This window comes from Plectropomus leopardus, chromosome 20 (assembly GCF_026936395.1).
Source record: "Plectropomus leopardus strain MGB_pleo_1.0 chromosome 20, ASM2693639v1, whole genome shotgun sequence".
Classification (NCBI taxonomy): domain Eukaryota; kingdom Metazoa; phylum Chordata; class Actinopteri; order Perciformes; family Serranidae; genus Plectropomus; species Plectropomus leopardus.
Genome location: NC_142195.1, coordinates 27,051,236 through 27,074,516, shown reverse-complemented (window position 1 = coordinate 27,074,516; position 23,281 = coordinate 27,051,236). Strand labels below are relative to the sequence as shown.

Genomic DNA, 23,281 nt, shown 5'->3' with positions numbered 1-23,281 from the left:
TTTTACATTTTAAAATAAAGATTTTGGTTCTGGTTGTAAATGCATATCTGCTCCAAATATCGATCATCAGTCTCAGTGACTACTAAAACAGAAAATCTGTCAGCGGCAGCAGAAGTTTTAATTGTGGCACAAATGAATGAACGTGAGGGAAACCCCGTCTGCAGGCGGGGAGCTTTTTTAATTGTGACTAAATTATGGTTAAAAATAATATGATTCGTCTGTGTTTCGTGTATTTATTTGAGTGTTGGAACAGTTACAGAGTTAAATATCCAGAGTGACTGTGAGTTTTACATGATCGCTGAAGCAGTTAAAAATGCGGCGTCCTGCTGTTAGTAAGGCAAAGATCCGTTTTTCCGCTCGGTCCGTGAAGCGGACGACAGGTGTGACCTCAGTCATCACAGCACGGCGTTCACGCCTCTGCAAGTGAACGCCACTCGCCCTTTTTATCTTGGCGGCGCCGTCAGTTTGTGTTTATGAAACCGGCCAACAGTTTATCAGACTCCACCCTCCATCAGAGCACGGGGTCAGACTGACGCCCCTGAAACCGCCGCATCGATTTGTGTTTGAGGAACGCAGCGATTGACGATGACCTTTTGACCCTCGTCGTGCCCGAAATGGTCACCGGCCTCTGTCCCGAGGAAGCGAAGGAGAGGTGATGTCGCTTGCGGCGGCGCTGCGCCTGAGGCCGCTCCCAGCTCGAGTCCTCCGTCCCGCCTCCCCCGGCAGGACGCCGCGGCGGAGCTCCCAGCAGCTGGAAGACATCCGGCGGCGCGTTACGGCTCAGGTACTGCCACGGCCTCTTCCCCGCCGTGTCCCGCAGCTTCACGTCCGCGTTGAACTTGTTAACCATCAGCCGCATTATGTTCCTGTTGCCGTGCATGGCGGCGATGTGCAGCGGCGTGTGGCCGCATGTTGACTTTGCATTCATGTCAAAGGTCAAACCGGCTTTCTGAACGCCGTACCTGAAACCAGAGAGCAGATCAGAGTCCGGTCGCCTCGATGTATACTATATATATATATATATATATATATATATATATATATATATATATATATATATATATATATATATATATATATATATATATATATACATACAAATATATCTGAAACATTTCTGCGATCATGTAAGCAGCTCAGATACGACTCATCACAAAACTAAAAAACCTAAACCTTCTTCTCAACTTCTAAACCCTGGTTAACATATTTAAAATTTAAGGACATTTCTAGTATTTTAGGACGTTTGCAACATTTTAGGACATTTCTAAGATTTTGGGACATTTCTAGAATTTTATAACTTTTGTAGGATTTTCAGACATTTAAGGACTTTTTTTTTTTTAGGATTTTTGTACTTTTTACAAGATTTCAGGACATTCTAGGACATTTCTTGGACTTTAGGAAATTTTTAAGGACATTTAGGGTCACCCTATTGGAGGCCAGATTTGGCCTGCAGGCTGCCAGTTCCTTCCTGTATTATAGTGTAAACTAGCTATTAGCTGCTAGCTGTTAGCTGCTAGCTGCTAGCTACTAGCTGTTAGCGGCTAGCTGTTGGCTGTTAGCTGCTAGCTGTTAGCTGTTAGCTGCTGGCTGTTAGCTGTTGGCTATTAGCTGCTAGCTGTGAGCTGCTAGCTGTGAGCTGTGAGCTGTTAGCTACTAGCTGTTAGCTGTTAGCTGCTAGCTGTTAGCTGCTAGTTGCGTACCATAAGGTGTTGAGGACTCTGTGGTCTCCGTGTTTGGCGATCCAGTGCAGCACAGTGAAGCCGGAGATGAAGTCTTGTCTGTTGAGCAGCGACGTGTCCTCTCTGAACAGGGCGTAGATGTCGGGCCAGGCACCCGCCGCCCCCTTCACCAGCCAGGCGTGCTCTCTGGGCTCCAGAGGAACCAGCGACTGATGACGGCAACAAACATCAACTTAAACTCTTTATTTTCCAGGTTTTTGTGTGTAAGAAGCTACACTGGTCCAGAGCGCTGCAGCCCACAGCTGCAATGTAACCACTCTGGGCTTTTGTTAACCACTGTATTTTAAAGCATGGAAAATCTAAATAAATATGTATATAAATATATATATAAATGTGGGGATAAAAGATAGCAAACTGTCTCACCTGTTTACCCTCCTGCTGAGCAGTGGAGGCGGCGGTGGAGACCCTCCTCCCTCCTTTCTCCTCCACAAGCTCTCCAAAGCTCTGCGAGCGAGGCGGCGTGGAGCAGGACGACAGCGAGGAGGACGACAGGTTGTAGCGGAGGCTGAGCGAGGAGGAGATCATGTGGAGGCGGTTCAGCCGGGCCGCCTCGCTACCTCCTGTGGCCCTCGCCTGCTCCTGCAGGAGCTGGTCCAGGTCGGCTCCCAGGCTGCGGCACATCCTGTTCCTCAACTGGCTGCTGAGCCGCCGGGCGACCCCCGGGCGCTGCCGCAGCGGCGGCGAAGAGGTGGAGCCCTCGCTTGACTCTGCGTCCTCACGGTCATCGCACAGATCGCCTGCAGGAAAAAAAAAAAGTTCAGTGTGCTTTTACCCTTTAAAAACTGGATTGACATCAGTTTTTTGTGCTGCATTCAGGCGTCTTTCACAATAAAACGTCTAAAACACGAGAAGAAACATAATGAGCAACTTGTGAGGAAAATGTAATAGGTGAAAAGAAAACTATTTTGCATGGGTGTGTAATAGGAAGGTTTTTAGATATTATCAAAAAAATTGGGAAAAAAAGCCCAGAAAATGTAAAATTAAATTCCATATTAAAAACTTTGTTACAGATCGTTTTTCTTTTTTCTTTTTCAGTTTGTCTATTTTTTGGGTTTCAGTGGTGCATTTTTGCACTTAAACAGCATAAATGTAACAATTTTGCTCACGATGTACTTTAGACTTATTGTAGAGCTAAGCTGGAAATTCCCAGATTAGCCAAATTTACACAACCTTACCAAAATTATCCAAAAAATGAAGAATGAAAATTCGGTAAAATGCACCAAACAATCCCTAAAGGTTAAACAAGCTACAACACGTCATTTCAACACGTTAAAGTGGTCAGAAGTTCTCACAATGGCCCAAAATAAAGGCCGACGCGTCCATCACAAAAAGACACCTTCAGACACGCCCTCGTCTCGCAGTTATAAACATAAAAAACATAAAATAATATAAACAAAAAATAAACCGTATTCTGAATGAGGAGATCACTAAATAAAACCACATGATCTTGCTGAACCGAGTGAAATTTTGGGTTGACAGACTGACATCGTCGACCTTTAGCTCTGACCTGTGGAGAGATGCCACGGCACCATGCGGACAACGGCGCCCTGGTCGTCATGGAGACGGTCGGTGGAGTGATGGAATGGTGGACGACGAGCTGCGGGCTCTCGGTCGTCAAGGAGATTGCCCGTGGAGTGATACCACGGCGCCGTGGTTTTCACGGTGCCTCGATGCATCGTGGACTCTTGAGCTCGCTGCAGGACCTCCTGGATTTTAGACCCGCCTCGAGGTTTACCTGCTGACACAGTTAAAGACACAATCAGCGATTTTTAAAATGCATTTCTACAAGAGGCGGGTTTCCATTACAGATTTGCCCAAAAATTAAGCAAAATGTTGATAAAACACAATTGCGAGATGACTTTGTTTCTCGTGATAACATTTCAAGAAGAACAGTGACGGATGTTCAAAACATTAGGAGTCGACCGGTATTGATTTTTCAGGACTGATTATAAGCAGTTAATGAGACTGATAATAAATATAATGAACCGATATGCATTTACAATAAACACGAAAACCTTTTTGTTAATATTTGGAATTCAGAATATAACAAAACTAGTTTCTGGCAACTTTTTTTTTATAAAGTCAAGTAAAAAAATTTTTTTTAATTAATAAATAAAAATATCTCCCTGAGGTTTTATGAAGTAGAAGTTCATCCAATAATGACACTTTCTATGCACTTTTTAATTAATCTTATTGGTGATCATTAAAATAAAACACTGATACAGATAATCGGCAAAATGCCAAAAATCTCCTCCGATAATCTGTCGACCTCTAATCTTCACACGGATAAAACCCACTCTAGTAAAATTAAGATAAAATAAGGTAAAACCTGAACGCTCAGAATGCATAACATGAGATGGAAAATAAAGTAAAACACACTGACATTATTAATAAAAATAAGACGGTAGATGGCGGCAAGTGTTTTGTGCAAATCTGTTACGGAAACCCGCCTACTGTCTATGAACCTCAGACAACCGCACGTCGAAAAATCCAAACTACACCTTTAACGTGCAGACGGCTGCTGTACCTGCGCGGGCCTGCAGATCGTCACAGCTGCTGTTCCACTGCAGTCCACCGGGGGAGCCGGGCTGCGAGTATCGGCGGTCTGCGTGGACGTCGCGGTGATGCACCGCCTCTTCATCTCGGAACGGGGACGGCACATACCGTTCTGCATCTAAAGGCAGGCTGCGCCTGCTGGACGACTCTGGACCGGCCCACTGTCCACTCCAGCCTGAGCCACCAGGGGGCGCCGTTTCCGCTTCAACGTCCTGCACGTAAATCTGCGGGAGCGGTCTTTCTGATGACGAAGAGGAGGAGGAGACAACAGAGGGAGGAGCAGGCAGGTCTGTGGCCTTCGCCGTGTCTCGGAGTGGAGCACTCAGGGGCCGCGCTCCTCCTGCTGAACCTCCCTCCACCTGAACCTCCTCCTCGTCCTCGTCATCGTCGTAAGAAACAGCAGATTTGTAGCTCTTCCTGTGTCGGATGCGGCGCGGGGCGTCCTGCAGCTGAAGACCAGCCTCCTGGTGGAGGGTTTTGGGGATTTGTTGGCTGGTTTCTCCAAGATTTCTGACTGCAGAGACCACAGGAGGAGGCCCAAAACTCACCGTGTGCTGCCCCAGCCTGGTGCTCTGATCTGGGGCAGGAGGCTCCCCATGAAGTCGCCCCTCTGGTTTCCTCCCTCTGAGGGTTTCTGGGACCTGATGGCTGATTTCTCCTTGATTTCTGGCTGCAACAACCACAGGAGGAGGCCCAAAACTCACCGTGTGCTGCCCCAGTTTGGGGCTCCGATCTGGGGCAGGAGGCTCCGTATAAACAGCAGCCTCCCTCCCTCTTTCTGGGACCTGCTGGGTGGTTTCTCCATGATTTCTGACTCCAGCAACCACAGCAGGAGGCCCAAAACCCACTCTGTGCTGCCCAAATTTGAGGTTTATTTGTGGCTCCGGATGAGGAAACGTTTCCAGCTGCAGACCGGCCTCTCTCCTGATGACGGTCTCTGGGACTTGTTGGTTTGTTTCTCCATGATTTCTGACTCCGCAGACCACAGCAGGCTCCGGATGAAGACGCCCCTCCGGCTTCCTCCCTCTGAGGGTTTCTGGGACCTGCTGGGTGGTTTTGGTGCACTGAAGGCTCCACTCTTGCTGCAGACTGGCCTCCATCCCTCTTTCTGGAACCTGCTTTTCTCCATGATTTCGGACTCCAGCGCCCACATGAGGAGGCCCAAAACCCATTGTCTGCTGCCCCACTTTGGTGCACAGATCTGGGTCAGGAGGCTCCGGCTGCAGACCGGCCTTTTTCCGTATTATTGGTTCCGGGTCTTTTTTCCTGGTTTCTCCATGATTTCCGGCTGCAGAACCCACATGAGGAGGCCCCAAATCCAACCTGTGCTGCCCCACCTTGGTGCTCTGCTCCTGGGCAGGAGGCTCAGACACACCGGGGCTCCTCTGACTCCCCACTGGAGCTCCTGCAGGTCTACCTGACAGCTCAGGTGCGCTTGTTCTCTGTTTCAGGCTCAGATTGGTCTCCACATTGTTGTTATTATTGTTGAGCATGATCCCAGCTGCAGGTAGGATTGTTTTCTCTGCGGTTCCTCCCGGCGGGGCGGCTGCTGTCACCTCCCTCGGTTTCTGCCGAGGCTTCTCCGCGCTATTAGCCGGGCTGCGGTTAACATTCTCCGGGGAATGCTCGGAATTCTTCCCGGCGGGGAGTCTGCGCGGCTCGGGGGAGCTCCCCTCTCCTCCTCCGGGGACATGTCCCTTAAATTTCTTCCTGAGGATGACGTGAGAGACGCCGTCGACCTGTTTGACGGTGGCCACGGAGTTGACAAACTTTTTGAAGAGCTCCCGGTTGCGGTTCCGGTCCGGGTGGTCCCTGATGAAGGCTCTGAAGTGCAGCAGCAGGTCCGAGTTTTTCACCGAGCCTCCGCTGCTCTGAAGGAAATGCAGCACCGCGTCCTGAGTGAAGTCTGTGGCCATTTCTGCTCCCAAATGTCCCCCCGAGTGTCTCCTGTCTCTGCCCGCGGCCGCTCGGCTCAAAGGTCGCAGAGCCGTTTCTGTCCGAGGAGCCAAACTCCGCCCACCTCAGGTATTTCCCCTCAGCCTACCTGCCGCATTCCTGCACGGTACCCGGATGTGTCTCATCATGTAGCCTATAAAAAAATAAAATGAAAAAAAATCTGTTTAATAAATGCACAGGTGAGGCTTTTTTAAACAACAAATGCAACTGTTATTGAAGGTAAAAATGTTAACACTTATTTTGGATTTCTTAAAGCCCAATTTCTTAATTTCTCCGCATATTTTAGATGTTTTTAATTAGAATTGAAAGCTAGTTTGTCTCTTAAATTTTTAACAAATAGAAAAAGTCATTTTTGTAGATGAAATATACTCAGATGTTTTTTAAAATTTGTTCTTATTCTTTATTTTAATATCATGATCATATTATTATTATTACTAGTAGTAGTATTATTATTAGTATTATTTTGCAGTTTTTAAATTATTTTTTTTTTAGCATTTTTTAAAATACTACTACTAATAATAATTGTTATTATTATTATTATTACTTACTGTTGTAATCCTTTCCTTGTCAGTCACTTTCGTATGACTGTACATTCTCTCTCTCTCTATATAAAAATAAATAAACACACACTGTTTCATTGTTTCTGTTGCACTTGGGTCAATTTTTTGTTCATTTTACACACAAAAACTTTTTTTTTTTCCAAATAGCTGTTAAGCAGTTCATTGATATTTATTTAGGTGGATGATAAAATCAGACTAAATGTAATATTTTAGACTTCCTTTTCTGTTTTTGTTTAACAATGTTTTATGATGTTTTGCAGCTTTCCTTGTTATAAATCCCAAAATTGCCGTATTGCCGATTTAATGCATCATAGTAGACATTCATTTGTCTGTGTGTGTGTATTTATGTGTGTGTGAGAAAGAGAGACACACTGACGACGACACAAAGTCATTCACAAAATACATTTATTTTGTAAAAACCAGGAGCTGTTATTTAATTGTCCTTTCATAAAGCAAACATTGAATTTCATTCAACGATAAAAAAGTCTGAGATAATCTGCTGTGCCTTTTGAAAACAACAAAAACAGACGATAACGAAGAGTAAAATCTGGTTACTGACGCGGACAGACTGTGTGCACGCTCGTGTGATGTTTAGAGATATTTAAAAGGTGCTCTAAAGACTAAAACAGTAAAATGTTGGCGTAGAATGAAACAGATAAAAACTATATGAACGTCCTCTCACTGCTGCTGCTGTTCAACAATAAATATTGATTCTGTGACGGCCTTTACGCCATTCAGAGTCCCCAGATTAATTGAGCTGAAGGGAAGCTAAATGGTGCCTGCTGCCTGAAAAAGCTGATGTGACTTAAATATAAACCCGATCTGCTGTTTGCAGACTGAAGATTTGACCCAAAGTAGGAAAATATATGTCCTGTGGAGAACTACGGGAGCCCAGAGAGGTCAGTGCACTCAAAAAAAGGTAAAATGCAGAGCAAATAATTTCAGAATAACTTAATCTCACAGTGATTACTGTGATATTGACATATTTCATGACTGTGACCTAAAAAACAGTTAAAGAAGATTGTGCAACATTTTACATGTTTATTTATTACTATTTTATCATTTTTAATGTTTTTTTTCTTGACTGATGACCTTTTTTTCCATTTCATATTTACTTCACCTTGTCTCACAAAAATTTGCAACATTTATGATTTCAGCTTGAATAAATACTTCATTGTGCCGCTTAATTTGAACGTTTCATGACCTCAGAATTAAATCACAAAGTCAAAAAATTTAAAAAATAAAATAAAGGGGCTGGAACTGGACGTCCTCAGAAAACTGCATAGTGTTTTACATGACAGATATCCAAAAGTGAACAAGAAAAATTAAAATGTGATTTTTGTTATTTATGTTTTAGCAGCTGTTTGCAACAATCACACACATAAAAAACTAATGTGACACAGCTCGTTAACATTAATTGTAACTTGGAAAAGCGAGGCGTCATTTTTTCATGTATTTCTTTAATCCTTCTTTTGTTTTTCATGGCAGAAATTAAAAAAATCTTTTGGTATACTAAATTGTGGCTTTTTTTGTTAAAGTGTGATTATTTAGGAGCAAAACACTGACATTTTGAACATGGGGAAGAAGAAAAAAAATGTAAATCCAAACTTAAATTATGTTGACATCTGCAAATAAGTCATCCTGTGAAAATCTTTGGAAACTTTTTTTTAAGAAATGTTTCATCACATCGGCTCTTAAAGAGGCAAAAGCAGAACAAAGTTTATGATTCAGTGTAAATTCTGCAGCAGACAGAAAAAAAAGTGCTACAAGCTCAGCAGTGACAGTGAAAGTGTTACAGTATCATGTGATCAGAGCACGAGCTCTCGTTATCTCAGAGTTTAGTTTTTTTTCGTCACGGTCAATTAAAAAAAAAAAAACAGTGCCCCCTCAAAGTTTGGTGTTAATTTACGTTTTGACTGTACATGTGCGAACGCCGAGCGCCTGAAAATCTCTGAAAAAAGTTTGACAAAGTGAATCTAAAGATGAGAGTATTTTGTCTTTGGAAGATAAAACACCGGCTCACTTTGTTCTGTCGTTAGATATGAAGAGTTTCTGCAGGTTTGAGGCTCCCGAAAAGCACCGTCAGGGTTATTAAAGGACAACTCCAGAGCCAAAATACATTTTTTAACCCTCTTCTTTAGTTCAGTTGAGGACATTAAAGGGATAGTTTGAATTTCGGGAGGTAACGTGGGGTGTTTATCCACAGTCAGTACAGCAGGCTGGAGTCCCACATGGAGTATACTGCTGAGGGGAAAGGCAAAAACTTTTTTAGTCACCTGAAAAACATCAATATTAGCAGAAGTGTACGCTATATTTAGGATATTTTCACTGCTTTACGTTGACGTCTAACAGCCGGTTTCATGTTCTCATTAAAGCCGCCAGTTTGTTTGTGTTATTGTGGGACTTTGGTGAATTTAAGTCACATAATAACACACACAAAAACTGTTTTCTGTAAATTAAAAATGACTGATTTAAGCCCTCCCGTCACTCGAAAATGAGTTTGTTTTCTTAAGTGAAGGAGAGAGATAAAATTGTTAAATATATTTTAGAAAATAGGGGAAAATGTCCCAAAAACTGTATTTATAATTATAAATTTAAAATTATGTTACAGAGGTATGAATTTCTCTCTGTGTGTATTAGCACTTTTTTCAGGTAATTTCCTTGTTTTTATTATTTATTTATTTTTTACCTTTTACTAATTTTCAGGTCATTTTCTGGTTTTTTTTTTTGTTTCTTGTTTTTTTATTTTTCTGGTCATTTTCTGTTTTTATTTTTATTTCTTTACCTTTTGCTAATTTTTAGGTCATTTTCTTGTTTTTTTTTCTTTTACAGGTCATTTTTTAAAACTTTTTTCCCTATAATTTCTTGCAGATTTTGAGTAATTTCTTAAGTTGCTCATTGCCTTCTCCCCAGTTTTTCAGGCGAATTTGCTCAGGTTTCAAAGGCATAAAGTAAAGCAGTGAAAACATTTGAAATATAGCTCACACATAAAGCAACATTATGCAGCTTTTACTTGATTGTTGAGTGTCACTCCCAAGTCGTCAAATACCGACATTTTGGGTTTGTGCTTCAGTCCGACCTTCGACCAAATGCGTCGGTATTTGACGACCACAGAAAGAGACTCAACACTAAAAGCTGCATCATGTTGCTTTAAACTCGTGTTGGTTTTTAGATGGTTCATTTGTTTTGCTGCTGCCTCGTCCACACATGGCTTCTGTGTCAGACTCTAAACTTTCCCTTTAAGGTCATCTGAAATATTTCTGTAAATGTGGAGCTTTCTAAAATACCTGAAAAATACTTTTACATCTTTGAATTGCTGCTCTCGGCCGTACTGAGAGGCAAATTTGAGATATTCAGATGTTGAAGGCAAACATGTTTCAGACACGATAAGAGCTGGAAACCTGCAGGAAATGATGTAAAAACGCTGGGATCGTCCTTTGACGTGTTTGACGGTGAATTTTCCGGAGGATCTTTAGAAATGTTGGCAGCGGTTGGTTTCGTCCACGCAGCGCTGGCCGCTGACGCGGAGGTGAACAGACGTGAGACGCAGGGTCACGTGTGAATAAAATGAGGCACGTTGAAGTTTTTCTTCTGCATAGTTTCAGTGTGAACTCTTCCTTCATGTGGAGCTCCTTCAGTTCAGAGCTCAGATTTTAGGGAGCAAATCGTCTTCATTTCTAATCCTTCACCGCCGCTCTGACGGCGGCCGGTCCGTGACGTCACAGCGACGTCACAGTGATGTCACAGTGGTGGAGCGGACCACGTGGGCGGCGCCTGGAGTCACAGCGGGGGGGAGCAGCGGTGGTAAAGGCGACGGGCAGTGGGCGGGGCTCGGTGATGAGAACGGACACCCTCTGGACCAGCCGTGAGCCTCCGCCACCTCCTGCGGCAAACTCTCCGCCAGCCGCGTCAGCTGCTCCTCCTCCTGCCGTATGAGGTCGTCCAGTTGCCGCTGGCGAATGAGGAGGGAGGGCTTGGTGCCGACGAAGCGGCGGTAGTCCCGGAGCTGCGGTTCAGTGAGGTAGCCGGACAGGATGGCGTGGACGACACGCTGCCGCCGGTCCAGGTTCTCCTTCAGCTCCCGGGCGTCTTCGGTTTGAGCGAGCAGCAGAGAGCGTTTGTGATGGAGGCAGTCCTGAACGACAGGAGACACCGAAACATTTATCAGCACTCACACAGTCTGGTTTAATACAGAGATAATCAACTCATGGCCCGCAGGCCAAATCTGGCCCCCCGATAACAGCTGAGCGGCCCCACGGCCATTTTTTAATTCTCAATAAATATAAAGTGACTCACACTGTTTGTGTACTTTTAGTTTACTTAAGGTGTCAGAGTGAATAAAACAGCATCGAATTGGGACTTATTCATAAAAAAGTGTCAGTGGAGGATCCCCTGCACCCCCCGACAGAGGGCCCAGCTAAACCCCGAATGTCCTACAATCCTAAAAACGTCCTAAAATCCTAGAAAAGTCCAAAAGTCTCAGAAATGTACTTAAATCTGAGAAATGTCCAAAAATCATAGAACTGAGCTAAAAACCTAGAAAAGTCTAAAAGTCCTACAATTGCGCTAAAATCATAGAAACGTCCTAAAATCCAAGAAATGTCCTAAAGTCATAGAAATGTCCACAAAACCTAGAATTGTGCTAAAATCATAGAAACGTCCTACAATCCTAGAAATGTCCAAAGATCCTAGAAACATGTATGGGGCTGCTGTGACTGGCCCCTGACCTTCTGTATTTTGTAAAAGTGTCCCCTAAAGTTTAGTGTCCCTGCTGCAAACTGTACACGTCAACATCCACTAAAAAATGAGGAATATTTTATTTTCACCATCTAAGTCTTTAAAGAAGTGAGCGATTGTTTCTCTGCCTGTTGACTATCACACATCTTTATCCGAAATAAAGTCCTATGGGGGACAGGTGAAGGGGAGGGACTATAGGCTGTCAGTTAGCAGGTCAGCAGAGTGTCAGACAGGTATGTCCTGTCCCTGTCCTGTCCCTGTCCTGTCTCACCCTCTCGTCCGCTCTGTCCTCCTCCGACAGCTCCTCTCCCTCCAGAGCGAGCAGAGATCGGTCGATCCTCGACAGCCGGCTGCACAGCGACAGCAGCAGGTTCACGATCTTCTCCAGATCTCCTGCAAACACACACACACACACACACACACACACACACACACACACACACACACACACACACACACACACACACACACACACACACACACACACACACACACACACACACACACACGTCTCGTTCTTGCTGTACTGCTTCTGTTTTCTGTTTTGCTTTTTTTAAATGTGACTGTTGTCGTACCGATGAACATGCTGTACTTGTCCCTCTCGTTGGTTTTGAGGCGTTCCTGCACCAGCGTTTCGATGCTCGCCCCCAGCGCCTGGTGACCTCTCTGCTCCTCACACAGCGCCTCTTTCTCCTGCCGCAGAGCCGCCGCGCTGCGCCGCAGAGCCTCACACAGCTCCACCTGGACGGAAACACAGCGACACACCTGTGATACTGCTGAGGGGGTTTTCTGAAACTACGATCAAATTCTTTTTATGTCGATATTAAGACAAAAATTCAGTGGTAATAATGATAAATCTGTTTTTTACCTTCCTGGTGTTGAGGTCTTTCTCCTCCTCATCCAGATCGGTCTCCGTCCCTCCGTCCGTCGCTGAGCTCGCAGCAGAATCACAGACGCAACCTTGGATCCTAGAAAGCAAACAACATCATTTAAAAGCTTCATTTCATTTTTTTTGTTATTTCCTCAACGATACACTGCTGCCGCTGATGGAGACGTTTTTATGTTTCTGCAGGTATCAGACGCTTCAATTTAAAGCTTTTTCACACCTTTTAAGATCATTTTTAATCAAATGTACGAAAGATTTTCAGACAAATCATCATTTACCTATTTAAGCTGTGCAGATATAAAGAATAAAGTTAGATATACAGTGTAAAGGTAAGTGTGTGGTCCAGTGCAGAGGAAGGTTTAACTAGGTTTTATTAGAGTGAGTTAGTTCAATAAAGATAATATTAGGTTCAGAGGTAAGTTCAAGGATTTGAAACATCACAAATGTGGACTCATTTTGACAAAAACAAATTAAAAGCTGGAAAAATGAAATTTAAATTTAAGACCATTTCGTTATTTTAAAGGTCTGATATATATATGTGTGTGTGTGTGTGTGTGTGTGTGTGTGTGTGTGTGTGTGTGTGTGTGTGTGTGTGTGTGTGTTTTGTTTTTTATTGAATTTAAGACCCTTTAAAACCTTTTAAGGACCTGCAGACACCCTGAAAATAATCATTTAATAGTGCACAAGCACAGAAAGAACAAATTCAGAGGAAAGAAATTCAGAAAAATAAAGAATTTGAGAGCTATCAAAAAAAATGAACATAAAAAGGAAAAAGAAAGAAAAGTACAAACACAATACCAGAAAAAGAACACAAAAAACATGCAAAAAGAGTAACATATGTCACAGTGTTTTATGTTATTTGCTCTTCAGTTTTGTTTAGAGATCAACTATTTTCATGCACAATAACTGAACTAATCCAGAGTTTCCCCCAAGTTCAGACTCTAAAACATCCAAACTTTTTTATTCAGAGTATGAGCAGTTAGACGGGAGGAGGCTCTGTCTCTGGCCGCTGGGTGTCAGTGTTGTTCAGTTTTTCGGGCTGCAGGAAGAACTCAGACTCAGAAGACGAGAAAACAAAAAAAACAAAAAAACATTCGACCTTTGAAATGAAACAGCGTTTTAGTCATGTAGACGCTGAAAACTTGAAATCAGTTCTCATGCAGCTAAGAAATGTTTCACGTGTCCACAGTTGCTCTGTGACTCAGTGACGTTCGCAGAAAGCGTCTCTGAGTTTGGACACTCTGCTGCGGAGACATGGTTGATCAGGTTCGTCTGGTCTCTCCTGTCCCGGCTGCAAACGCCAACGCTCAGTCATCATGTTTTTACCCTTCATCACTCTGACCTGGTTTCAGATCTGCAGATTTATCTGGTGTTTGTGTTCACGGACAAAATAACACCTTAAGAGTGTGGACATTTTCCCACAGCTGCATCTAAAGTTAACCCCGAAGTACCCGCTGCCACGACCCTGAGACCAAACCACAAAACTACATTTTTATTTTTATCATCGTTTTCTCATAATTTATCATAAAAAGCTCATTTCTGCCAGTGTGATGAAAAAAAGGAAAGATTATGAATTACAAACTCCCTATAAATAATGACTCAAAATAATCTGAAATAAATAAATAATGCAAAATGATACTAAATCGTTATTTTAAAAATGTCAATATTTCAAAATACTTCTTATTATTGTGACATACCTTGTCATTATTCTGAGAAACTCTTTATTTTGGGATTCTTCTCTCTGTTTTGAGATATTAGGTCATTATTTTGAGAAAGTTTCTCAGTATATTGACATAAAAACTCAGTATTGTGGCGTGCTGAGTCATTATTTTGAGACAGTATGTAAATATTTCGAGATATTATGTTTTGAGAGTCATTATTGAGTCATTATTTTGAGATACTAAATTACTATTACGAAAATGTTTCTCATATTGAGATACAAACTCTTTATTTTCACATATTGAGTTGTTATTTTGAGATAAGTCATTTTTGTGAAGTTTCTCATTATTTTATTTATTATTTTTTAAAAACGTGTTATTTTGACATATTAACTCAATAATATAAGAAAACTTCCAAATTTTTGATATACTAAGTCGAATCTGAAGATAAGTAAGTGATTTTATTTATTTATTTTTTTTAATATTTTGGGATTATTCTATTTATTTTAAGATACAAACTCATATTTTGACATATTAACCAATTATTTTAAGATATATCAGTCATTATTTTGAGATTTTTTCAATATTTTTATCATTTTGAGGTAAAAAAAACCCCTACTTTTTCGTTATTTTTTTTAGAAAGTTTATCAATAGTTAGAGATGCCAGCTCATTCTTTTGGGATGTTTCTCATTATTTTGAGATACTGAGTCATTATGATCTACTGAAGGTTTCTGAAAATACACTGTTTTTTTTTTAACTTCTGTTTCAATGGGGAAACATTCCTTTCCTGAACATTTTGTTTCCACCAAACCAAAACAAATTAAAATGATCACTGACTCTGAAGGCCACAACATGCAGAGCCGGCGGAGGTCTGTGACGTTTTTTCTCCGTGTCAGCAGCAGATAAGAGAAGGAGGCTGTCAGCAAACACAAGAATGACAAACGCTGGTTTACACAAAGTCCTTTTCCTCCCCGTGTTCATTTTATCATTCAGCTACTGAGAGTCACTTTCTGCAGTTTTGGTCTAACGGTTAAATAAACACATAAAGGTCTTTATCCCGGAGTAACATTTAAAGGGAATTCAGTGTAATCCTCCTCCAGCGTTCACCGCATTTTACTGTTATAATTCACTTTCTGTTTGAAATCTGCCATCCTGTTTTTCCCTGTTTTTGCTAAACCGGCTGGAGGCAGCAACCGCAGTAGAAATCCAAGTTGTGCAATTTTGAAGGAAGCTGGAAAATCTACATCACGAACAAACCGGCACGATTAAACCCGGAGCGCCAACAAAGAGTATTCAGTTAAAAAGGCTGTTTGAGCTTCACGTTTATGTTAGCAGGGAAATAAATAAAAGGACGAGAGTTTTTTTTGATACTAAAACAAAGAGTCTCGGTATATTTAAAATACAGCTGATCGTTTTTACCTGTCATCCAATCTGCCACTGCCCCTTCGCAGCCACGATGACCTGCCAGCCAGTCTGCTGTTCGGAAAGATCTCCTCCAAAAGCTCTACGGTGGATTTACCACCCCACGTGTCGAGGAGGGGCGCCAGAGAAGGGTCCTGCAACACCTGCATACAACGAAAAGGAAGAATCAAACTATGAAAGATGACAAAGACGGAGACAGGAGGAAAAGGAGGGGTTATACGCACATCTCTTTCTTTATTTTTGGTGAAGGTGCAGGGCGGCTGAAGAAAAAAGGAAGGTACGGCCGCACACTTACTCAACGCCACAAAAATATTTTATTGGATCACAACGTTTCGACCAAAGCGTGTTAGCTTTTTTTTAACAAAGACGACCACACACACCCATATTTATAGATATCGGACACTGACAAGCACCGTGATGACAAACACAGCGTCAGATCTCACTGTGACAGAAGAGCGTCAGAAGTACGTAAGAAGGCAAAGACGGCGTTAGAAGTAGGTAGACTTTGGTGGATTTAGACCTATGAATGACAACGGAGGTAAAGACGAGCTAAACAAAAGTCCGAACAACGTGGACGAAGGCAGAACCAGAACTTCCGACTTCCGGTACTCACCAGCTGTCGGGCGAGCGACTCCACTCGGAGCTCCTCGGGTGTCTTTTCTCTCTTGGGTAGCGGCTGGTACTCAAGACCGAGGTCGTCCTCGGTCGTGGTGGATGTGCTGCTCGAAGTGACGGCGGAGGGCTGTGGTTTCGTGGAGGAAGAAAGGTTGGACGCAGACGCAGGAAAGACGGTGGTGGAGGGGGACAATGGAGGCGACTGGAGGGATATCTTCCCGCTGGGAACAATGGAGTTATTTAGGAAATCCACCGTCGTGCTGAAAACAGATGAGACAAGAGACAAAAATCAATAAAGTTTTATATTACTAATAATAAAATCATGAATTAACCCTCAGGGTCCACTTCAATGTTACACACTCGTATCACACTGCGAGCAAAATCAAGCTGTAAAACATATCATACATTATTATTATTTTTCATTGAGTTATTTTTCTTAACCAACATCGGTCCGAATCATAAATATCAAATACTCATTAAATTACAGAATTGTAACCCTTTAAATGCCAGGTTTTTTTCATGATGCCGCCATGTTTTTAGGTTAAAAACAAAACACTAAAATGAATTATTTTCAATATACTTCGTGCAAAGTAGATTTTTATTTTGATGACGGTGAACTGGGATATGTCAGAGGTTAGCAGCAGCATTGATTGTGACACTGCAGGCGCCACATGCCAAATATGGTAAAAAATGACATCATCAGGTGGAAAACTGTAAAGATTACAAATTTCAGGTCAAAAGCCCAGAATGACACTCAGAAATAATACAAAGCATGTTTTTATGCGCTGATGGCTGTGGGATCAAAAATTGGAGTTTGAATGGGTTTCAGTGGAGCATTTTTTGCACTTAATAACATGAATTTAACTATTTAGTTTCCACAGTGTGTTTTAGACCTATTGTTGGATCTGAGCTGGAAATTCACTGATTAAACAAAAACACACAATCTGGACAAAGTTTATGCCATATGCATGAAAACAGCCAAAATGATCAAAAATAAAGACCGAAAAGCGTGTAAATTGCACCACACAGTCCCTAAAGAGTAAAGATAAAAATGTTATGTGACAAACCTTTCGACAGCTTGTTGTCCAGCATCCGTCTCCAGCTCAACTGGAGGAGGAGGAGGAGGGAAGTCCTCCAAGATGCTTGTCTCTTTGATCGGAGGAGGTGATGAAGGGGCTGGATTTTGGAGGAAGACCTCGTCAAAGTCCTCCTGCGACAGACCCCTGGAGGACTCCAGAGGGTGCTGCTGGTCTGAGAAGCTGAGGAGGCTGGACTCGGAGATGCGCAGTGAGGACAGGAGCCGGGGAGCGGACGGACTGGAGGATGGGGGAGGAGACGACGTAGCGCTCCCGCTGTCGTTTCTGCTTGGTGGAGATTCAAGCTGGACATGTGGCGTTTGCATCACGGGCGAAACGCGTTCGGCGTTTTCTGCAGAAAACCCTACTGTGGTCTCTAAACTGAGGGCTCTCTCTCTAAACGTGTCCTTTTCAGTGTCTTCTAATATGCTGGCGTCACTCAAACTGTGTCTTGTCTGTCTGTCCCACACCGCTGTTTCACTGAAAGCGGCCGTGTTACGTCCTTCACCGTCACTTGTCCTGGTTTGCGGGATGTCTGGGAAGGTGATGGCGTCCAGGTTGGCCTGGCTCAGCCTCTCGTTAGCACGCCACTCAGCGTTGCCTCTATCCTGAGTCCCTGGAGGGGAGAGGGGACAGGGCAGGCCCACGGAGGCCGCCAAGGCGGAGGTGCTGAGGGCTCGCTGCCTCTCGCTGTTTCTCTGTCGCTCCCTACGAGTGACCGGAGTGTGGGAGGAGGTTTCGTCTGGGATCAGAACCAAAGGAAGGTCAGAGAGGAGCAGTCTCATGTGGTCAGACGTATCTGCGCTGTGATTAGTGAGAGCTAAAATAAAGCTGGAAGCACATACTGTCATTCTGATGTTAAGAGTAAAAAAAAGCGCCGGCTTGTTTGTATTTTTAAAATCAGTCACAATGCAAATAAATTAGATTACAAATTAAGAGTGCATCTGGTGAGTCAGACTATATAGGGGAGCTGGGAGAAATATTAATCATGTCCAATCCAATGATTCATGGACCGAAGAATGATTTCTTGGGTCCAAAAAATACAAACTAAGTCATAAAACCTGGGACCGATCCAAGATAATGTCAGTTTGACCCCAAACTGGGCAAAACAGCACATTTCAGGTCCTCTGTGTACATCCTTAAGCAATATTTATACACTTATGCACTAAATCTTCTCAGTTTTATTACATTAAAACTGTTAAATGATAGTGAGCGATTAATATTGAGGAAGGAAAGAAGACACTGACTCTCTGAACACGACTAATAACGGTCATAAAATCACGATCAGCACGACTGCAGCAGCTGTAGGTGTGTTGTAACATCGACAGCTGGATGAGACTTCGGACTTGGCTTCACCATCAGAAATCAGATATAATCTGACAGCCTCCCTCGCACACAGATTTTAACATTTCTCTATACAAATACTCAAGGTTATATCCATTCTTGCTATTCTATTTGCTCACAATACAGAAAAAAACAAAGGCTTTTACTTTTAACGTTACGGTCCACATCGTTAGCAGCTTTCTGTTTTACTTTTAGCAGCAAATTCCTGAAAGCAAGTACATCAGTGTGCATTTATCTAATGTTCGTCCTTGACTGGCTGCTCTTTTAATCCTCAGCTGATGATTAATCACATGAAAAACAGATAAAAAAGGACTCTGTGGCTGAAATGAACTCGTCTGCACGTGCATTTTTCCGAGGACCTGAAAGGACGTCTCGAGTTTGGTAACTGTGCGGTTGTGGGGAACTTTTTTTTGGTTTTGCTCACCTTGCGAAGGTGCTGCAGGCTGGACGGTGTTCAGACTTTTTTGGGATTTTTGAGGAGAGATGAGAGCGCCTGATGGCTGGACAGGTCTGAAAGACACATAGAGGATCATGTCAAAGGCAGTTTTGACTTATAGCTGTGTAGAAAAGTATGTTTAACTCAGCGTAACTATGGTAACATGGTCATTCTTATATCTGTACTCACTGTTGTCACTGATTACAAAGTTAAGTCATCGTTTCCAATGTCGAAAAAGTACAGTATGTAAAAAAAAAGCTAAAAAAGTCACTATTTCAAACGCTGACATCTGGCTGTAAATGCTTTTCGTGCAGCTAAACTCAGTATTACAAATAAGTATATTTTGTTTTAATATTTGTAGATGTTTGTCCAACACTTTCATATTGTGGCTGTAATAAAAATTGTAGCCTCAAGGGAACGCTAGCTGCCTGGATGGACGGAAAAAAAGAAAAAACATACTAAATGCAATTTGTAGAAAAAAACAGATTTTCCAGTATTTTTGGTGTTAACTTTGTCATTCACGTGTTTCTACAGTCCGCTTTTCTCACAGCGATCGCTCACATCTCTGATCTCTGAGCTGAAAAGTTAAAGGTCGGCGCTCTGTAACCGGCGGCGGTGCGTTCATGTTTCGTGGTTATATTCAGACACCAGACGGATCTGCGTAAACACACACAGAATTCCTCGGGTGACCTCCGACCTCTGCGTTTTGAAAGCAAACATATTTAAGAGTTTTAAGTGAATAAGTCCCTGCAGACCGGAGTTGGTATTTTGTTTATTTTTCTCTCTCGGTGCCAGGGGAGTTTTCTCTGCTTCTTGAAATTCCTCAGTTAACTCCTCTTCATCACTCCTCCCTTTCTCTCCTCCTCCTCCCATTGAACTCTTTTGCTCCTCATAATTTCTGCTCTCCTGCTTTCTTTCCTGTCACCTCAACCCTTGACTCCTTTGTCTCCTTTCTTACTAACACTCCCTCCTTCCTCCGGCTTTAACAGTTTTTACCCTTTTACCTCCTTCCCTCCTTTTCCTTCCTTTCCCTCTGTTGTTTCACCTCCTCCATCCCATCTCTGTTTTCCCTCCACCTCCTGTTCTTATGTGTTTTCTCCTCCTCCCTCAAACTACATTTAGGCTCGCCATAGTTTTCCCAATGTACCAAAATGGATGTTTTCTTGTCTTTCACATAGGGCTGGCTTTAAAATAATATTGCAATATTTGAATGCTGTATCCCGATACGCAATATAAATCTCAATATTTTCAAATAATAATAATAATAATAATAATAATAATAATAATAATAATAATAATCAGAGCCAGAAGCAAGAAAATAAATAAACACGAGGACGTTTTTTGGGGCAGGATATGAAGCTAAAGGAAGGCTCATGTTTCAGTCAGGTAACATGGTCTGCTACAAGCATTTTATTTAAATTTAATTTAATCAATTTTTTTTTTTTTACTTTGGTTTATCTCTAACTCTCTGGGATGTTTAAAATAAATTTTAAAAAATTAATTAATTAATTAAAAAAAAGGAAATATTATATGGATACATGTTGACTAAGTCAAAGATGAAGGTGAGACCTGTACGAGGTCACGGGACATCTCTGTCGGGGGGGCACATGAGGCATCACATAAGGCCACAGTTGGTTTTTAAAATAGCAAAGAGCCCAAAGCACGCCGGCTCACAGTGAACGGCCTATTATGGAAGAGAGCTAAAATATCGGCGCGGAGATGATGTGAGTTCCCATGATCACTCAGTTCATCAGCAGGAAACAAACAGCGTCGTGACATTTCGCTGAATCTAGTTCAAGTTTGTAAACGAGACATCAGACAGAAAACATCCGTGAGAAAAAATGACGAGGTTTTCAGTGTCTAACCTGCTATTTTTGTTTCCTTTCTTCTGAAGTCTATCTCGATGGAGAGTGTCTTTTTATTTACATGCCAAAAAAATGTCCAGACATGAACCGAGAAACGTGAAAATTAAGGTGACAGGGACAGACAGGTTGTGAGGAAAAAAAAAAGGTCAAGGATTGGAGATGTGACGTACCTGCCGTCGTCCAGAGAGCGACGTCCGGATTCAGAGGCAAAAACATCAAACATCCTGACGTCACCTGGAGGGAAGTCCTGAAACACACACACACACACACACACTAAATTTAGTGTTTCAGGCGCGATTTTAAACCCTGATGACATCAGTGGGCATATATACAGCCTGGAAAGAGAAAATGGAGAAATCAAGTTAAAAATCAACTTAAAAAAAGGGATCTCATTAAAAGCTGTTTCTTTTTGATAAAAATAAATATCTGTGATGACAAAACAAAAGCTTTTTTTTTTTTTTTTTTACTTTTGTTGTGCATTGTGATGTTTTTAAACGCAAACTCGAGATGTTCGTTTTTAGTTTGGCTTTTAATTGAAATTTATTATCTATTGGCTATTTATTTATATATATTTTAGTCTATTTCACAGTTTTACTGCTTTCTGTAGCATTTAATTAATTTTAAGACATATATTTATAATTTTACAGGTTGAGAATTTTACTTATTTATTTTCTTTTTTTATTGCTATTATCATTTCATTTATCTATCTATTTATTTATTTATTATTTTTCTCTTTAAAGGTTTTATCCTGCCTCTGCTGTTTCCTCAAATACGGTAGCGTTTCCTCGGGAGGGGGGGTGATTTTATTGTATGAAGCACTGTGGTGTTACAGCTCATTTATATGAAAAGTGCCATATAAAACACGTCTGATCGATTGATTTAAAACTGATGGAAACACGAGCTGGTTTCAGAATCAGAGCTGATGAAAAGGGGTTATGAGTACTCTGAAAATAAATCCCAAATGTAGCGATCACATGTGTGACCACAGACTTTTTCACACAAAGAAAACAAACAACAGACGCCTGAAGTCGAGTTCAAGCTGTAAACATCTTCATCTTTCCACCACAAACTTTTGTTTTTTTAAACTTAGGTTTCAATGTTTTCTCTGTGTTAAATACATAATAAACATGTTGTCAGAGACGGGAAAATGTTGATAAAGTCAGGATGTCCATTTTTACTTATTGGAGTCTCTGTGAAGGGACTTATAGTAAGTCCATTTAAAAAATATATTTTCAAATTCTGCTTGTTGCATGTGTGAGTCTTTCCATGTCAAATGTCTCCTCAACAACGTCCAGCCGTCCACCACAAACTCTGTGTGTCATCAAACACAAAAAACTCTGCATTAGAATAAAAACAACTCATTTCAAACTCTCCCACACACACACACACATTATTACAATCAAGTGCAATACAAAAGAAGCAGCTATTATGATGCAGAAAATGCTCTTTTCTGGTGCGTTCATCGTCAGCTGCTTAACTGAAAATATTCAGCACTGTAAAATCTGGACTGCAGGAGCCTGCTGTCGAATCTATTGTTTAAAAGCAGTAAGAGGACAGAGTGTCTGTTTGTCTGACTGAAGTGTAATGATGTTTATGTGACACCGCCTGCTCTAATCACCCAACGAGATAATTCATCCTTTACTGCATTCCTTTAAGGGCCCTGTAGATGTGTGTATGATGTATGCATACGTGTGTGTGTGTGTGTGTGTGTGTGTGTTATCTTTGCCGTCATGCACATCGGACAGCGCCCAACCACCGTCTCCGGCTCTCTGGCACCTCACAGGAAACTTGCGGGTATTTCCTGTGTGACTCAGAGCCAAATGTCCCTTAACGGCCTCAGTGTCGTTGAATAAATAGTAACGCAAAGAAGGACGTAAATACCTAATATCTTTCTTGCAACACTCGTCGTTCTACAAATGCAGATATGTGTGCTCGTCCCATCGGTGAAAGCCTGATTTGATGGTGCAGAATTCTGCATAAAAAGTTGTTATTCCAGCACATTTTAACTTTTTTTGCCTTTTCAGATTTTTGTCACCACAGCTTTAAACGCTTGTTACTGTAAAACTGTGATTTCTTGCCTATAAACGACAACATATTAACCGATACAGGAACTATCACCAGCTACTCACATTCACAAACATATTTCATATTCTATTTATTCTATTTATGCATATCACTATTGTTAAATGTAATGTTATGTTATGTTACTGTTGCTGTGCATCTCTTCCTCTCTCTCTTTCATTTTGTTGTGTTTTTACGACATCTATTGCACGTCTGTCCGTCCTGGAGGAGGGATCCCTCCTCAGTTGCTCTTCCTGAGGTTTCTACCGTTTATTTCCCCATTTTTTTGGGGGGGGGGGTTTCATTAGTTCTTTAGTTTCCTTAGCTCTTAGCTCTCTGAAGCAAACTGTGATTTGTGATTATGGGCTT

The 23,281-nt window shown here is 41.9% G+C and overlaps 2 protein-coding genes across 4 annotated transcripts in view; both read right to left on the bottom strand.

The window, feature by feature from the left end:
• Positions 1-219: 219 nt before the first annotated feature.
• sowahb (sosondowah ankyrin repeat domain family member B) lies at positions 220-6,343 on the bottom strand. The gene is made up of 5 exons (XM_088071094.1): positions 4,267-6,343; positions 3,247-3,474; positions 2,103-2,476; positions 1,701-1,888; positions 220-962 (listed from the first exon to the last, which is right to left on the bottom strand). The coding sequence occupies exons 1-5, from the start codon at positions 6,209-6,211 to the stop codon at positions 512-514; spliced, it is 3,186 nt and encodes a 1,061-aa protein (XP_087927220.1). The 5' UTR covers positions 6,212-6,343; the 3' UTR covers positions 220-511.
• Positions 6,344-7,198: 855 nt separating this feature from the next.
• shroom3 (shroom family member 3) overlaps positions 7,199-23,281 on the bottom strand; it is a 63,426-nt gene continuing 47,343 nt past the window's right edge. For all 3 annotated transcript variants that reach the window (XM_088070590.1, XM_088070591.1, XM_088070592.1), the window contains 9 exons: positions 21,022-21,098; positions 18,975-19,060; positions 17,198-17,948; positions 16,129-16,390; positions 15,513-15,658; positions 12,417-12,516; positions 12,124-12,289; positions 11,820-11,941; positions 7,199-10,946 (listed from right to left, as the gene is read on the bottom strand). In XM_088070590.1, coding sequence (XP_087926716.1) covers positions 10,542-10,946; positions 11,820-11,941; positions 12,124-12,289; positions 12,417-12,516; positions 15,513-15,658; positions 16,129-16,390; positions 17,198-17,948; positions 18,975-19,060; positions 21,022-21,098 — 2,115 coding nt within the window. In that variant the 3' untranslated portion in view covers positions 7,199-10,541. The remainder of the gene's footprint in view (positions 10,947-11,819; positions 11,942-12,123; positions 12,290-12,416; positions 12,517-15,512; positions 15,659-16,128; positions 16,391-17,197; positions 17,949-18,974; positions 19,061-21,021; positions 21,099-23,281) is intronic.

What these genes read in the sequence shown, in the direction of transcription:
- sowahb (XM_088071094.1), bottom strand. Translation starts at nt 6,211, where the DNA reads ATGGCCACAGACTTCACTCAGGACGCGGTGCTGCATTTCCTTCAGAGC. An exon ending in GCCGTGGCATCTCTCCACAG is followed by an intron (nt 2,477 to 3,246) that starts GTCAGAGCTAAA and finishes TTTTTCCTGCAG; the next exon opens with GCGATCTGTGCGATGACCGT. An exon ending in AGAGTCCTCAACACCTTATG is followed by an intron (nt 963 to 1,700) that starts GTACGCAACTAG and finishes CTCTGGTTTCAG; the next exon opens with GTACGGCGTTCAGAAAGCCG.